Source organism: Marmota marmota, unplaced genomic scaffold, assembly GCF_001458135.2.
Source record: "Marmota marmota marmota unplaced genomic scaffold, marMar, whole genome shotgun sequence".
Taxonomy (NCBI): domain Eukaryota; kingdom Metazoa; phylum Chordata; class Mammalia; order Rodentia; family Sciuridae; genus Marmota; species Marmota marmota.
In genome coordinates, this window is record NW_026000101.1 from 3200129 (window position 1) to 3219139 (window position 19011).

The 19011-nt window shown below is 35.8% G+C and overlaps 1 protein-coding gene across 7 annotated transcripts in view; it reads left to right on the forward strand.

Annotated features, from left to right (window-relative positions):
- Lpar1 (lysophosphatidic acid receptor 1) overlaps window positions 1-18489 on the forward strand; it is a 136768-nt gene extending 118279 nt beyond the window's left edge. For all 7 annotated transcript variants that reach the window (XM_048783220.1, XM_048783221.1, XM_048783218.1 and 4 more), the window contains one exon: window positions 16025-18489. In XM_048783220.1, the coding sequence (XP_048639177.1) occupies window positions 16025-16326 (302 nt within the window). In that variant the 3' untranslated portion in view covers window positions 16327-18489. The remainder of the gene's footprint in view (window positions 1-16024) is intronic.
- Window positions 18490-19011: the final 522 nt, after the last annotated feature.

Sequence of the window (19011 nt, forward strand, 5' to 3'; positions counted from 1 at the left end):
ATTTCATATATATATATATATATATATATATATATATATATATATATATTTAAAATAATTTCCCAATAATTGATTGGATGGCTACCAGGTATTTAGCCTTTCAAGTAACAAGTAGAAAATCTAAAAATATTTTTCCCATATTTCATCTCTACTTTTAGGCTTAATTTATTGACTAGAGTATTAGTAAAAGCTGATGTTCTTTTTTTCTTATTCCTGATGATAATAAAATACTTCTGTTATTCTGTTAACTAAGAGATTTCTCATTTCTCATTTTTTATTCTAATAAATTTAGTTTCCACACATTTTCAGATTACTAAATATTGTACTTCTAATTAATTTTGATTTGTTGTTAGTGGTGTTTCTTTCTTTCTTTTATGTGAGTAAATGATGAGTTTTACCATATAAAACTAAAATTATTGGTCTTAATAATTTATTCCTTTTGACTTAAGGATATAGTGAATTACATGAACAGATTTTCTGGTATTAAACCACTGGTTGTATCCTAGCATTCTGTTAATATACAATTGGATTCAGATAGATAGAGATAAGTTTTTTTCATGAGTTTGTCCAGTCTATAGAATGGTTCCCAAGAAGGAGTGGGCTTCCTTCCCTCTCTGCCTTCCAGGGGCATTTGGTAACCTGAAGACATGTTTTTGTTGTCCACAGTGGGATTTTTAGGGTAAAAGCTAGGAGTGGGTGTCTGCTAGCTTTTAGTGGGGTAATGGCAGTGTGCTACATATATCCTGTAATTCATGGAACAACCACACACAACAAACAGTTTTTCCATTCCTTAAGCTAATCCTGCTTCCAAAATTTATAGAAAAATTAATCTGTAATTTTGTGGAGGGGGTTTTGTTTTGTCCATTTTGTTATAGATTTAGTTTCTTAGACTGTATTAGAAACTTTAAGAAAATGCTAATGCTTGGGAACAATGAAAATTCCATATACATGGCATATGTTCCTTAATGGTTTGCTAAAATTCATCCATAAATCCATCTGAGTTTTGAGGCAGTGAGGAAATTTGTTTAAATTTAAATTTAAATCCTGGTTTTTGGTCTAAGGCTATATTCAGATTTTCAAGCTATTATTTCAATTTTATAGTTTTTATTTCCTTATAAAAGCATCAATTTTAATGATATTTTAAAATGTGTTGGAAAATAATTTCATGTAACTTCCATCAATTCGAGTGAATTTCTTCATCATATATGGTTATTTCTCCTTCCTAACTTCTGTTAAAAAGTTATTGATTTCCTTGATCATAATTAAAATAAATTTCTCTGTTTCTTCAAACATCAGTTTTATGGTCTTGAATGCTTAATTAGAGTGTGTAATTTTTATTACTAGAATTGCAGTTGATTATTTCTTTATTAAAGTATGCTTTTTGTGCAGCAAACAAGCCTAAAATTGCTTTGAATTTTGAACAGCTCAGATAGGGGCCTGTTAAATTTAATGTTGGCACTTGTAACCTTGATTACAATATTTCAGTCAATTTTAAAGTGGTTAAAGATGCAAATCGAAGTATATTTCAAATCATTGCTCTCAGTTTAATCCTCAGCCATGGCAGTAACCAATTATGTTGTAGCATTTCAAACATATTCTCTACATGTATGAGGACATGTGGGTGCAGGAGGGCATGTGTGTATTCATACACTGAGTGTACACTTATTTTATACTTTCTCTTCACCAACTTGACGTATTAGGCGTAGCTTTGTAAAACACATTGATTCATGCCCAGCTGCTTTTCTCTTCCCTTCATAATAAAACTACTTCAGATTTATCTTTATGTGCAGCATCCCCTTTCTTTCCCATTTTCTCTTGAACCTGCTCCCATCAGGCTTCTATTCTCAAAGCTCCACTGAACTGTCATCCGTGACCTTGCCACTAAATGCATTTCCCAGTCATTTTCAGGTACCCTTGACTCTTCTTCTCCCCAATGTCCAATTAGCAAGTCGAATTAACTCTTCTGTCAGAGTACATCAGTGATTCCACCTCCCCATGTTCAAAGCCCCCATTATCTTGTGTGAATTCCTTTCAGCATCTCCAACCATTCTCTTTATGTTTACACTGGCTCTCTTATAGTCTCTACACACTATTTCCCTCTAAAAGGCATTATGCTTATTTATTTTGTTAGTTGTCTTTCTCATCTCTCACAGAACATAAACTCATGAAAGCAGAGAGTTTTTTCTCTTTGATTTATAGCTGTATCCCTAGTACCTAGAATAAAACATGACTTTTAGTAGACTCTCATATATTTGGATGAATCAAAAAAAATGAAAATTTAGCACAGTATAGCCTGAAGGCCAATAATTCAGTTCCTGACAGTTACCAAGAATCAGTTGCTCCTAAAATTGTTTATAGCAGGCTATCATAATTATATAACCAGTTAAGTATTTTATTGTCTAGCACAAGTGAGTTCAAAACAGAAAAACATTATTTCTATGAATGATTTGTTAATATTCAAGTTACCAAACAAGTTGCTTTAAAATAACTGGAGAAAACAACTGTTAAAGTTTGGAGAAACCATAAAAATTCTACAAGACTTTTGCACTCAAATTGTTTTACAAAAATTTTAAGTGCTGACAGACTCCACGTTGAAGAACACAAATTGGAAGTGGTATGTGATGCTTAATTGCTGAGGCTTTTACTTAGAAGATGACATGGAACTTCAGGCAAGAGACCCCACGTTCAAATAAAAGCCTTGGCTCTCCATCAAAGGATTGGCAGATGAATACGAATTTATTTGTTAAGTCAAATGACATGTTTCATGTATCATTTTTATGATTTCTTGTTTAAAACGTTCCTAAAATGAATTGACTAATAGCCTCAATTGGAGCTTATAAAAGGACATCTTGTGTGCATACTCTTTTGTTATTGTTGCTCTTGTCAAAGCATAATTGGTAGCTTAACTATACTTTTTGCAAATATATCATTTTTTTTACCTAATTATATATCTTGGAGATCATTTGGTATCAGAAAAAAACAAAATATCTCAACTTTTGAAGCTGAGTATGATTCTACTTTATAGGTGCTATGTAATTTATTTCGTTTCTCTGTGGTTGTTATTTCCAATTTTTTGAATAAAAAATACTTCAGAGAATTCTGCACATGCACATAGTATTGTGTGTGAATACATCTATAGGATAAATTTGCAGAAGTAAAATTGTTGCTGTGTATTTTGATGGCTTTAGACAGATTAGTTGACTTTTGCTTAGGATTTATGGACTACTGAGAATTTATTTATATATTTAAATGTGGTTTTGTTAGTTTTGACCCACCAATTTTTTAATCCACAGTTGTAGTTAAAAATCACTGAAGTTGTAGTTAAAAAATGTTTGATTGCGGGTCTGAAATTCTCTAGCATAAACATCCACTTATCAATTAAATAATTATTTTTATAACCTTTGTTTTTAAGGTTCTCTTTTTAAAAACTGTTAAATGAAACATTTTTGATAATTGCAGTTATTGTAGGCAGACAGCTATCATATTATAGCAGAACAGACTGCACCTCCCTCCTGCCCGCCAAGAATCTGTACTTTTGTGAAGATCAGTTCAGGACATTTGGCAACCATAGGAGACATAACTGATTTCAAAAACAATGATCACATTTACAATTTCTGCCATTCTTCTTTTCTTGTCTTTTGAAAATTAGGAAAATATATATATAATAAATGTTTTTAGGTTGCAAAAATATTTCACAGAATTTTCTGAATTTGTTTTAGGATTAAAACTTTTTCTCATTTTGACAGTAAGAAAATGAAGTGCAAATGAAATTTCCATTATATTTCTCTATCCTTAAAGTTTGTCTTCTGAGTAATGCATATCTTGTTAAACCATGCCAATGAATTGTGAAGAATAAAATCCACAGGATGTTGTCATCCTCTATATTCAATGAACATTTTCAGTTAGATTTCAGTACTTGTTTAGAATTATGTCATTTTGGAAGAATCTTAATTTACAGCTGAAAAATTAAATATGTTACAAAACCAATTATAAACTTCCTGTTAATGTTGAACTTTTGCTAGGGAAAGCTTCTGGGGGAATTTCATTTATCCTTTAAAGGGATAAATATTATTCAAATCACCTTGGTAACAGCTGGACCACAGTCATGCAATAAGTTTAGTATCATTTTCTAAGTAAGACATTGTTGGTCTGGAGTTGACAAAATTGATTTTCTGTAAGATGTAATATGCATTATTTTTAAAATGAGGGCAGAAGGGAATTTGCTTTCTTAAAAAATAGTGGTCTTTCACTAAATTTGGGGGTCAAAACAGATTTAACTATTTTGAGAATGTTGAATTCTTTTGTATGTAAAGAATATACATAGCATCCTCTTTTTGAATTGGGTCTCATACCTACTGCATGTGAAAGAAAAATCTCATCGTGTTTTTTAAACTACTAAAATGAGGGACTATTCTTAATGTACATGTATGCATGCAAGTTATGTGTACATTTATGTACGTTCTGTATACAGTATATGTAAGTTTGAGTACATATACATATATGTATATTCTGTAGGTACACAATATTATATATATGGTTTTACAAGGTGAAAATATATCTGTTTTTTGAAAGTAGGAAGGGCTTACAAGAAAATCCTTTGGCAGGCCTTGGAGTAGCATTACTTTTTTTATTTTTGGTGGGTTATAATGTTCTAGTGAGTCAGTCTTAACCTCAACTATTTTATCCCAAGACAGCTGAGTAGAAATCATAGGACATGTACAGGGAGAAAGAGGAGAGTCAATGATCCATCTTAACATGGGTTGGACCGCTGTACATATTGCTTTTATTGAAAGCAAATTAAGGCATTTCCTGTTTTGTATGTTTACAGAGACCTCAGAGGTCACATTCTATTACTGAGAGTCTTAGCTACCACTGGAAGTGGTATGTATGTGCTTGAAAGGATGTACAATTTGGTGCCTATTGGAGCTAATTAGATGGTCATGCTGCTGCTTATTATATGGGCATTTTTGTGACATTGGTTTCTGTATTCATAGGCAATCATAACCTCTGAAAGTCTTATCTAACAGGACATTTGCCTACTTACATGGCATAACTGGATGTTTTAGATATAGGAAAAACTGGCTTTTGGTGGCAATTTGTTATGCTGTCTTTCCAAATTAAGGAGATTTTCCTATTCAGGGAAATTTTCTGAAAAATGTATAGCCATTCCCTGAAACATGGAGGCCTCCGTGTACATTTGAAGATAGAACAACATTTTACAAGGGAAAGAACCATAGTTAAGGAACCACAAAATAAATTCAAATAAGTTCTAACTAATGACTTCACAGATTCAGGATGGTGTTAAACTAACTAAATTAGGATGCATTACTATGTTATACCATCACTTAGAGAATAAGAAAGTGTTCCTTAAAATCAGAAAAATCTGATTGTCTGCCTTTACCCATCACTAATATATTGACAAAAAGCACTATCCAGTAGCAAAATGGATCAAAGACCAAATGGTTAAAGACCAAACATTCAATCTGTAAAAGAGACCCAGAGAATCTCTCCCAGAATACCAAGTTAAAACCAAAGCATTGAATATCCAAATGAAAAATCAAGAGACTTTAACAATCAAATTTTCAACACACATTCTAAAATATACAATATCCATGTAAGAAGTCTTAAAGGAAATTAAAAGAAATAAAGGAAAGAAAAGTGCTCAAAGAAATAGAGAATAGTTTCATAATTTAAAGAAAATCATGGGATATTAGTTAAAATTGCCCATTAAGGGCCAAGCAAGAATTTTGAACAAAGACAATACATCAAAAGAGATATATCCTGGTGACATTGGTGATCTCCCAAAATTAAAGGAAAAAAAAAATATCAGGGTTTCAGGTATGAGTGGGGGAGAAAAAAAAATGTATTAATGACCTAGGTAGTAAGCTGGCCAGATGTGTGCTTTTTTTCTTTCCCTTTTAAAAAATTTGTTCAACAAATAATTACAGAAAACTTACTCTATTCTACAAATTTTCTTAGGCAGTATAGACACAGAGATGAGCAAAAAGTCTAATGAGAGAGAAAAGCGATCATCAATAATCACATCATAAATAAAAATAAATGTCTGCCATGATAACTAATGTTACAGAGAGTTATATAGTCTGAGGGCATGTAAGGAGGTGGTTTTTGACTTATTGGGGAAGGCATCCCAGAAGTACCAACAAGTGAAGTATGAGTAGGAATTAAATTAGGAACAGGGAAGTAACATCCCGGAAGAGAGAAAAACACCACAATGGCTTATAATGGAAGAATTGTGACAAACTGAAAGGAACCGAAAATCTATGTATCTAGAAAGCAGGAGGAGAGTTTAAGAAGATTGGGAAGTGAGGACTGTATTATGCAGGGCCTTTACACAAAAGAACCCAAGATGTCTATTTTGTCTCTGCAGTACCAGGTGCTGGAAGACAGTGTTCTAAGACAAGATGAATTTGAGCTTATGTAAACTTTTTGGAAAGGATGTTCACGTATATACTCTGGAACATGAGGGGAAAGCTTCCCCCTAAAAAGAGAAAGATACAGTTTTCCAGAAACAAAATTCCACCTAGGTAGGCAAAGAGAAACAATTCCCAAATAAACTGAGCAGCAGGCTTATAAATCAATTGATTTTATTGGTGACCAGAGAACTTAAAGAAATACCTTAATGGAGAAATTTCATAATTTGAAAGTACATATTTGACACCCTTTTGCTGAAATAAACCATGTGCTCTTTTTGATATGTAACAGAAAGATAAAAATGGAGAGGAAAAATCAACTAGAAGTTCAAGGGAAAACAAAAAGCTGTTCAAAAGTCAAATAGTTTTACTCTAACCTGAGAATCTCTGTGTTTTAATAAGGGAATGAAGGGCATCATATTTATGATACCCAGGGACAAGTTTGGGCCTCTTCTTGACATCCTGTTTTATGTGTATGTGCATGCATGCTATTTTGCTTTTGTTTGTGTCTTTTTCCTTTACTGCCTTTTGGTAAATTTTCCTATTTTGTTCTTCTTTCCTTCTTTCTCTTTTTCTGTAGTAGTTTGACTTATACATCAAATATCTATTTTTACTAGTGTCATACTAGTGAAAGCATACTTTTAAAAATTCAAGGTGTAATCAATATCTACAGTGGTCCCCAAACAAGACCAGACTTTTAACATACTTCTTACTCTTATACCTGTTCTCTTATTTTATAAACAAAGAAAATTATGGATTCTAACTTCATATTAAATTTTCTAAGTTTGTCAGTAGCTGAATATGAAATATTCAAAAAAATCATATACAGCAATATAATAAATATCTAATTACAAAACACTAAAATCAAACACATGCTAACATTTTGCTTTATTTGCTTTTATTTTCTCTTAAAAAAATTAGAGATATAACCAATATTCTATCCCCAATCTCTCCATTCTGCCTTTTTTTTTTCCAGAAACGTCCAGAAATTGCTTCTTGACATGTATTTGCACTTTTCTCATGTGTGTTAGCTTTCTGTTACTGCAACAAATACCTGGGATAAATAAACTTGAAGGAAGGAAATGTTTATTTTGGCTCCTGGTTTTGGAGGTTTCAATCTATGGTCATTTGACACCATTGTCTTTGGGCCTGTGGTGGCATATCATGGTAGGGAGCATGTGTTAGAGCAAGATGCTTACTCATGGCAGCTGGCAAGCAATAGGAAAGAGAAGGGGCAGGGTGCCACAATCCCATATGGGAACATATCTCCAGTGACCTAATTACCTCCCACCAGGCTTCCCCCTCTTAAAGGTCACACCACCTCCCAATATGCCACAGGCTAGGGACCAAATCTTTACCATGTGGGCCTTTGGGGGACATTCCAAATCCAAACTGAAACACCATGTGTCTCTGCCGCCATAAGAAAACCTTATACTTGGAAACAAGTTGGCCAAGTGTAAGGTTTACCATTACAGGCTCAAAGTGCTTGATCTTCAAAATGTTGCAGAGATCTTTCCACTGTGTTGGAATTCAATGTCAGAGACAAGAAGTATGACTCCATTGTGATTCTTATTCCTATGTAGGTACTTTATTATCTGCCCTGCTCTACTCCCTGAAGCTTGTAGGACTTTCTCTTTATACTTAGACTTCAGAATTTTCAGAAAGATTATTGCAATTATATGCAGCCAGGAAAGTTGGTGTTTGCAAATACTATTTAATAATATAAAAATTGTCTCCAATGTAATATTTGTGGTAAGATTATTATATAAAACTGTATAAGTAGTATGATTACAATTCTGTAAATGGAGAAAAAGAATGTTTCTTAAATTTGTATGTAGTACATACAAATGTTATTATTAGAATTATGTTGAGAGTATGAATTTAATTCTTCAACGTTTCTATATTATTTTTATATGAAACCAGAAAAAAAGCACAATTTTTAGAATTCAAAGAAGCAACATATGAAAATTAAAGATCATATACTAAAGCATCTCTAGATAAAAATAGTTACAAGTGACTTTTAAAATTTCATCATATTTTTTCTGTATTTTCCAAACCATCTATAAGAGGAAAAAAACAGACATCACAATGCAAAGAAGGTATTAGCTTCACACATCTGTCACTACAAGTAAAGGGACTAATGTACAGTGCTAGGAGTAAAAATTAGATATTATTAGAATTATCCCTGTCATGCTTTCATAAATTAGAAGTGTTCTCTTGAGCTAAGTAAACAGTATTACAAATTATGAAACATAAATACATAAAAATAACTCACCAATTTTAAGTTCCTGTCAAAAATGACTCGTGACTTTATGATAAACCTGTGAATATTCAAAGTTAATGTTGCAGGTTGACACTGATTATGCTGATGAATAATTAGAACTGAACTTGTATTTTAAGAAATTGTAAGATTTTATGTGCTGGAGGATGTATTCTCTCCCCACCCTCTGATAGCTACAGTATGGATGTGAGGTTTAAGCATGGCCAGGCACCTGCATGGAACTTGGAATCTTGAGGGATTAACACAAAGGTGAGTTGTGTGAATTAGGGATTTTTCCAGGCAGCTACTATAGAATCTAGGGTCTGGTGGTACAAACTATCTAGGAACATGAGAGTCTGGTTTAGAGACACGTTTCTTGGGAGCAGCATCATTCTGTTGAACCATTCTTATAGCAGAAAAACGATGTTTTCCTAGGTTTCTGACTCATCCTAGTGTTCTAGTACTCACTGGGTTCCATAGACAATTTGACATCTGACAGTATTAATCACAGTAGGTTCATTTATGCCTTACTAACAAAGCACATATAAAAAAGAAGTCTTCCCCTGGTGCCCCTTTGAATGCCCTGTAACATTCATTCAAAGACCTTACACTGTAGATTAAGTTTATTTTCCAATCAGAGTATAGTGCTGTGTCCATTAATCAGTCTTACTTGTTTTGGATATGTCTATTAGTCACTTGGCTGGGACTTGATAATTCATTCAGCAGAAGATATATTGAGTGCTTAGTGGTCTAGATATCAGAGACACAGATATGGATGTCAGAGACACAACAATTGTTGTGTTGAGCAAGAAGTTATGTTCTTCTTGCATGTAAACCAATAAACAAGATAATTTGAAGTACAGATAAGAAATATGAAGGCAGTAAAATAAGAAATTGTGCTGGTGGTGATGATAGTGTGCTGCTACCTTAGCTAGGACAGCCAAGGGGAGCCTTTGGGAGAAGTGACATTCAGTGACAGGTAGATGCAGATAGCTACAGAAGCATATTCCCAACAGAAGGAACTGTAAACACAGAGCTCCTGGGACACAAATGAGCTTAGACTATGTGGCCAGAACCTGGTAAATGAATGAATCCTCCCACCTCCAAATCCTGTTTACCAACACCTAGAGAGAGGCAGCGAAAATGATATCCATGCCTTGGACACTAAGCGTATAAGCATACATTGATGACAGTGATATAAAGGGCCAAGGTGCTGTCCTGTTACCATGCTCTATCCAGCAATGCTGTCCAGCTGCCCAGCGAGCAGAGGTGGACTCCATGACAAAGGCCTTGTAGACACTGAGGAATATCAACAGAATGACAGCCAGCCAGAAGATGTGATATAGGTCATAGCATGTTGTCATCTAGACCTGGGCAGATGTGACAGTATAATGAACCAGACTGATGTTGGAATCAATGCTCATCCAATCATCCTCAATGCTCTAGGCTCTGATCCACAGGGGGGATACAGGTTGGCAGTGGCTCAGCCCAGGGCAGCCACTCTTGTACTACCCTTGCCAGCATTCTGAGACTTGACAAGTAGTAGGCCTGCCTATCAGGTCTGCCATATATCCACTCTGACCTCCATGAACTCCTCATCGAAGTCATAGGCGCCACCTTTGAATGGAAAGAGATGGGATCCAAGAGACTGGCAGGAGCCAGACATGTATAAGGCATTATAGACCAGCATAAAGATTTTAAATGGGAAGATTTTGGAGGATTTTAAGTAGGAAAGGGAATTATGCTTTTAAAAGATCATTCTATAGGAAGAGGAATTGGTTAGGAGTCTGTTGCAACAGGCAGATAAAAGGTATCGCTCACTTGACTTGGGTAGTTGCAGGAGAGAAATAGTTTCTGCTGGCTGTTCAACACAGAATTTTCTTCTGTAAGACATGGAACTAGCACATAGGTCACCTCAATGTGCACTTTCCTGTGCACCATTGTAGGAGATCGAGAGTCTGTGGTAGAGTACAGAGAATAGGCGCATGAGATACTCACTGCCTGATGTTAAGGAGAGTAGGCAGTACCTGAGCAAGGCAGCTTTGACATTCTTTTGTGTACAGCAAAGGAATTGTTGTGTTGAGCAAGACAGTATGATAGGACACAAACTGACACCCAGGAATGTTGAGAAGAGAATGTGAGTATTCTAGTCTGCTTTAGAGTTGGGTATGTGTTAATGCCCTTCTCTGAAAGATGAATGTTGCTCTCAGGGGCAAGTCCTGGAAACACTAGAGCACATCACACAGTGAATGAGTTGTGGAACTTCCCATGTCTGCAGCTGTCACCATCACCGCCAGGAAGAAATGGAAGTTCTGGGCACTGAGTGAGATGGAGTAAAATTGGTCTCAAGAAAGAAACAGCATACTGTGACTATATCTCAGTCAAACAAATTCTGTCTTTTCAATGGTCAATAAAAAAGATTTTATGATTATATAGGGTGTTCTTTCAGAAAAAGCTTTGATCTCCAAAAGCTATTACATGCAGTCTCATTTTAATGACCCTTTAGCTGCTAAGCCAAGCAGTAAGCTCTGTATCTATGGCCTGTGGACTAACATAGCTTGGGTTAAGATACATAATGTAGAAGGATTTCCTATCTTATCATGTACCTTCATAGCACAAATAACAACTTAGCTACAGAGCTGAACTGAAATTTGATTGCATTTTGGGACACCAATCTGCCCACCCTGAGGGAATACACAATTTAGTGGCACCAGTAAAAACCAGTTTTTGTATTGAAACATTTATTTTCTCACTTTATCCCCACTATAAGCTTCTGAGGTAGATTGCTTCTGAAATCCTCATTTAAGAAACGGAGAGAGAGGACCCAAGAAGAGGCTAACATGGGCATAGTGCTGGTATAAAATTGATCTACCTTGACTTCTTTTGGATCTGTGGGATGTCTGAATTTTTTATAAAAACACAATTTTGCCAGTCACACTGAAAATGCTTTCTATTTTCTTTTTAAATTTTCTTATCAAAAAACTTAGAAAAAAAAATTCTGGGCTTCTCCCTGAAGGTCTTCTCTGGCAAGGCCATTTTTCCTCTTTAACTTTGGTTTTTGCATTCTATATGTAAGCAAAGAAGCAAAGTTCAACTTGTTAGGAAAAAGTCATTGTAGGAAAAAAAGACTTAATTGTGAAACCAGATGGTAAGCATTATTCAACTGATGGGCTAGTAGATCTGAGTGAAGGTGTGGTAATATGATCTTGGTCCGCAGCTGTGACCTGTTGTTCCAGAACAGCCCCTTTCCTCCCTGTCTTTTGAGGCTAAATTCCAGCACCTCTCCCTCCATTTTTGTGGGCACCCAGCCCTCCCAGATTGCTTTGACAGATGTGTAAGAATGAAATGAAGCTTGTTCAAGGAAGAGCAACCCATGAGCATGTTTTGAATAGCCTCCTCCCTAGGTTCCTTGTAAAACTGGCAAATCGGGTGGAATGTTCTGCACTCTGAGAGACAAGTTTCCCAGCACTCAGACTGCCCTGAGCCCATCATGATGTCATCAAGATGTCCGTCTTGCAAAAACACACATCAACTCTCTCCTTACCTCCCCTAACAAAACACCAGTCAATGCTTTCTCTTTTGTTTCCTTCCTCAGCAAAAGGTACCACCATACCTCCTTCTCCCCAGTTGAAAATCTAGAAGTCATCCTGCACTCACTAAAAACTTTCCTAGTCTTCTATACCCATGTTTCCTCATGCTGCTGCCCTCATTCAGGCTCTCATTATTTCCCTTCTAGCATTTGGAAATATCTAATTTTTTTTAACCTTATCTTGATCATTTTCTTCTTCCACTCTGCCACTAATGTGTAACTTGAATAAAAATCTGAATGGTGAGGCCACTAAGGTTACAATCCTCTAGGGCAGGGGTGGGTGCGCACTGTTATAAGCACTGTCTGCTATTGTTATATGCCTCTAGGAGTAAGAACCAATGCTGGACTGGAAACATTTCATCTGTCAGCCAGATACAAAAGGCCTTCATGACCTTGGATATCTTATCTTCTGTCACTTCTGCTTCCGACATTACAATAAATGACCATAAACTATTTGTACTTCCTCTTATTCTCATACTGTGGCATACTATTCCTTGGTTTTGTGCCTTGGCCTGTAGGAATTCCTCCCTCAGAAACGTGCTGGAAATACAAACTGCCAAAAGCATTGTTCCTACTGCGTACATGTTATTTTATTCCTCATTTTGGTAGGTGTTGACTCTTGAACTGCTCAGATCATGACTGATGCTTCCTTTGCTCCCTCTCTCTTTTCCTTCTGGTTTTCCTCCTCACACCCAAGTGCAAGTCCCCTCATAATCAGGATGGTGTAGTCTCAGAGCTTTTTGGAAATGCCAGGTCTTGCTGGTTCAATCATGCTTTGAAGTTCTCTCCTTGAGCTGTGTTACACTTGAACCTGCGCCACTCATGGTAGCAATAGGTAATGGTGGCCAGGTACATGTGCAAGCAAGGAGGGCTTTTGCAAATTGGACCTCAGTTTGATCCTCCCCATATCCTGTTGGGTAAGCCAGGAGCTATTACTTCACCCCTTTACAGAGCTGAAATGGAGGATTTTTTTTTTCTAAATTCATCGACATGTTTTACAGGTGTATACTTGACTCTATAGACTGTGTGTTGATATCTCAAGTCCTGTAACCTGATTTAGTGATGGTTGGCTACTTCTTATTAAAGGGGCTTGGGTGTGATCTGTTTTTGTTTTTAGAAGCTCAAAGGGAAATCCATAATATGAACAAAATTTATTTCAGAATATTTGTACACTGTGGCTTAAGAGCCTAATCACCTTGGAATATTCCAGGCCCCCTACTCCCCTTGTTTAATATGTCTTCATTTTTTGGTCAGTTTGATCCTTGACACATCTGTAAAAGAGAAGGGAAGGAAGAAGAGAGGGAAATTTTGCATGATTGGTTTTGGATATTGATTTCTGAGGCCTGTACTATAAGTCACTGAAATTATTTGATTAAGTCTTAAAGATTCAAATACAGTGTGGTTGGGCCTAATAATAATACTAAAAACAGTTCCTTTCAGTGAGGGAGAAGGGAGAAGCTTCTGAGTTCCTCAATGAAGTGTCCATGCACATTCACTCCTGTCGGACTGTGGTATTTCCCACTTCCTGCATCCCATCTAGCAAGGATCCAAGCCTAATAGGCTAATTTCTAAGACCATGGGTCTCTTTGGAAAGATCCTGTTCTTCTTGAGGTTTAACACTGAAAGAAATCAGAAACAACAAATGACTGTATTTGCATTCTCTCACTTTTTAATGAATTCATGCAGCTCCAGCAAATATATGAGAATTAGGAATATTCTCTTCTTTATGGAAGGAAAAAAAGATCATTCTATTTAAAATATATCTGCGCATTGCTAGTATTTAATCAAGCTCTGGATTTGAGCTCAATTAGAGCTTTGATAAAAGTAAGGAGAAAGGAAACGTGAAAGAATGCTCTGCCATTCATGAGGGGCCTGTGTGTGTTTTTCGTTTCGAACTAAATGAATAATGGGACCATGCATTTTCCATGTTGGTATTTTCCGCCCTGAGAATAATTCCCTTCCTGGCTTCTCAATGAATAATGCATTATTTCTGAAACCCAAGAGGCATTCCTTTGATTTTTCCTTTATGTTTAGCTTTCTGAGTGATTTTCAATAAAGGAAATTCAAGGACTTGGAATGAATGCTTGATTAACATTTTTATTGAAGTTCAAGAGCTCTTTGGCTATTATCTCCTGATATTTGGAATATTATTTTTTTCTAAGGAAAGTCTAAGGTATCGTATTTATTAGAAAATGAAGCACCTTGGACCGTCTTCAAAGTGAACAGCAGTTTAAAACCAATACACATTTGTGTTGCAGAACAAAGAGCTTTGTGGGGGTACTTTTCTCCTTGCTTCATTTTCAGTTCCCTGCTGAAAAGGTTCAAAAGAGAAAGCTCACATTCAAAACTGGGCTGTTTAGAGACTAAATCTCATTTGTTTACATTCTGGGATATTCATAACTTGAGGCTAGTCCAAATCCAAGACTTCAGCCCAAGTATGCCTGCATCCACCAAGGCCAGCACACTGAAGTCTAAAGATTCCATTGCACTTCTGGGTCATGCTGTTCCCCATCTGCTCATTAGGCAGCCTGATTGTCCATATGGAGCCTATTAGGTGAGGTGTAATGGGACACGATGGTATCCACTAGTCACATTAGCTCACGTCGTTTCAATCAAGGATCCCCTGGAGATCCTGAGGTAACCTGATGGTACATTTTAATGATATTTCTCAGCTTCCATTTTCCTTGTGATTTAAATGATTAGTGACTTCAGAAACAAAATGGAACTAAAAATGGAATTAAAAATATATTCTACATTTCCATTCCCTTTAGGATTATAGTAAAATCTTAATTCAGAATAATTGGGGAAAGAAAGAGAACAAAGTTGATCAGTTGAAACATAGAATTTGGTTTAAAATATTTAATTCTATTAGTTTCAAGAAATGGAAAAATAAGGTAGTATTTTCTAGAACATGGACTCTGGAGCCATCCTCTAGGAGCAGAAAGGCTGGAATTTGTCTCCTGTCTGCCACTTTCCAGTCCTATAGCCTTGAGCAAGGTATTTAAACTTTTTAGGCCTCAGTTTCTTCTTCTGTACAAAGGTGTTTATTAGTCAAAGTGTTGTAAAGATTAAGTGAGTTGTTATTTGGAAAGCATATATCAAGCAATATATAAATGATTGCTGAATAAAAATAAAATGTACATTCTATGCTTGAAAATTATTATTTTCAACCAGGACCATTTAACTGAGCAGGTAATAACAATATTATTACTGTCACTGTAAATTCATATAGGCAATTATTTTCTTAACATTCATTTAATTCTTACAACAAATCTCGTGTGGTAAAATATAATCATCTCTATTTTTCAGATGAGAAAAGTGGGGTGAAAAGTAATTCACCTAAGTTTACCCAGTTCATTAAACAGCTAAGCAAGCACTTGAGCCCAGGCAAACTGAAATCAGAAAGTGTGCCTTAGCTACACATTAAAGGACATTTGTCATATCTTTTGCCTGAAAACGCTCCATTGCTATTAAGAACCATGTCTTTATAAGAGATGGTAGATCCTGAATATCTCAGTTGCTTATCAAACTTGTGTTTTGCTAAAAATAATCACCATCGTTGTCTTCATACTCAATTTTAGCAGGATATGAATTAATGAAATGTTACTAAGTCAATTATTTTATCATTATTTTTTTTGATGATTAGTGGCCTCCAAGCTCAGTATTTTCATATTGAACTGAAATCATTTCATAATTTTTTATTCTCTTTTTTTAATCCTCTGGTCTCTCACCCTGTCCTCATAGGTGCCTTCATCATCTGCTGGACTCCGGGATTGGTCTTATTACTGCTAGATGTGTGTTGTCCACAGTGCGACGTTCTGGCTTATGAGAAATTTTTCCTCCTCCTTGCTGAATTCAACTCTGCCATGAACCCCATTATCTACTCCTACCGGGACAAGGAGATGAGTGCCACCTTCAGACAGATCCTCTGTTGTCAGCGCAACGAGAACACCAACGGCCCCACGGAAGGCTCAGACCGCTCGGCTTCCTCCCTCAACCACACCATCTTGGCTGGAGTTCACAGCAATGACCACTCTGTGGTTTAGAAAGGAAACTAAGATGCAAAGCCAGCTGTCCTCTATGGAGAGATGAACGGCCTCCCCACACCCGATTGCCAGGCAGGGTGGGGAATGAGAGAGGAGGGAAAGAAACTCTGGTACTTAAACACTAACCAATGGCAGTATTTGTTCCTAGACCCCACGAGACTTGATGTATATTGAATATTAGTTTATGTGACAACCCTCATCCTGACCCCATTCCTTTTGAAGGTAGAAAGTAGAGTTCCTGCAATGGAATTGAGAAATGGACTCTGGAGTGTCCATTCAGACGACACTAACTAGACTTGAAAAGATTCTGTGTGGTTTGGTGCAAGTCAGAATAAATTCTGGCAAATTGAGTCCACAACTTCATTTACATGCAGCCTTCCCTTTTTTATTTTTCAAGATGCATTTCATTTAATAAACACATTTATGTCTTTTCAGCATGTTTGTGATGGATAAGACTATAGACTGTTAAACTACCGTAATTTCATTTTTTTCCTATGTAGGAAAATTGTAAATTAGAATTATTATTTTTTATTTAGAAAGCATGCATGTAATGTATGTATGCAGTATGTCTTTCTTAAAAAGATAAAAGAATAGTAATTTTAAATCTTCTAGGAAATAGAAGAACCTAGTTGTCAAAACCAGTATTTGTTTAGACTATGAAAGAAACAATGTTCTAATCACAATATTACGTTTTTATTAAAGTGTTGTGACAAGTATAAAACAGGGAATACCAGTTTATTGCCAAAAGAATATGTACTCTAAAGTCATAGAAGATGAAGCACAATAATTTTTTTCTGCATATTTAAAATATACAAGTACATTCTTATTGCCAGTACATCAGAGGAAATTTTTAATAGCCCATTTTTTCTGAGTTATAAAATAATACCTAATTGTTGTAGAAAACTTGAAAATTGCATAAATGTGTAAAAAAAAGGAAAAAAATGATTACCAATAATATCACAATCCAGAAGTAACATTCTTTAACAGTTTTCCCATGTATGCCTATGTGTATATTGTATACTTTTTTATGTAATTGGAATTGTACTGTAAACAGATTTAAAAGTAGCTTTTTAAATTACAGAATTGCCAGATTTTACTATGGCATTAAAATTTTTAACAAAAAAATTTTAGTGACTATATAATATTCCATTTAATGGATGCAACTCAGTTCATTTAACCAATCCCATATTGTTGACTATTTACATTATTTCTAATTTTCACTATTATAAAGTTGCAAAAAAATGTGTACATAAACTTTGTCCATATAATTGATTATTTACTTGGGACCTATTCCCATGAAGGATTTTTTTAAAAAAATGTGAAATATCTTCTTATGCTTTTACCTTTTATAAAAAGGGGTTTCCTGCTTTTGTAGCACATGGTAGCAATTGTGAGGAAAGCCAATTAAATTACCTTCTTACAAAAGAAATGCAGTGGTTACTTTAGTTGAGATGACTTTTATTAATATTACAAGATGGATTAGGAACAGTCAAGTGTTATAATAACCAAGACACCCTAATATACCTATCAATTCCAAAGTTTGCTAAGGAACCATTTTTTTCCCTCTTTTGGTGGCCACAAATGTAATGTAGAATTAAAGAAAATGCAAAGAAATCAAATGTGCTGAGTGAATAAAGGATTGGTGTGTTATGTAGCTTGGGGCCCTTCTGTCTATATAGCAAAGGGATTGAGTGTGTCCATATGTGACTTGGCCACCGTGTATTCTCCAGGATTCACCTGCTGCCATCTTAGGTGACACCTGTTTAATACATTCTCAAGGTCAAGAAGTGATTGCATCAGTTTGTTGTAACAAGTGATGAGGAAGTAATGTGATCTTGAAGCAGGTATGGGGAAGTCAGGAGGACGTCTAAGAGAAAGAACTCCCGAAGAAGACTGACTGTCTTGGAAGGAGGGAGTCGGTATGTGCGTGGTCAGCCTGGAGAGGATAGACTTGAAAAGTGCCCACAGTGAAAAGAATGTGGGGAACCAGTCAGCAGAAAGGTGTTGGTTGCACATACTTTACCAAAAGTACAGAACATCTTATACTGGAAATGAAAGAAGTGAACTTGGACTTTTACTGATGTGCCTATTTTTATGGAGGAAATATGGACTATTTGAGATTAAAAGCATACTAATTGGACTCTAATAAATCATTCTCAATCAGTGTTTGGTCACGTGTGGCTCTGCTCAGTGCTGCTTGTCTTTTTTGAGTTTTCTTGCCTGCATGGCACGGTGTCTTCCCTCTGTGAGCTCCTTTATGTCCCAGCTACCAGGGATAAAGGACTCTGTGGTGAAGCCAGCCCATTCCGCCCCCCACCAGAACTGCTTTCTTTCCACCCCCCCCATGGGTAGATAAACTTTATTTAAATGTCTGCATAAATATGACTTGATGTCAAATGAGAAATTTTCCCGAAGGGTTAAAATTTATTAAACAATAAAATTCAGTACTTCCTCTGGTCTGTCCCTGAATTTAGTTGACCAGCACATCATTGTTAATAGTCTGCACTCATTGCTCATTTTCATCAGTCACATTTCTCAGATCTTTGAGTGGCACTTCCCATTTCTCAGGACATCTCTTAAATTGCTTTCAGTAACAGAAGGACAAGGATGTTATCTGCTCATTTCTACCCGAGAGGCAAAACCACATCCCTTGATCAGAACTGCTTTTTTCAATCTGAGTAATAG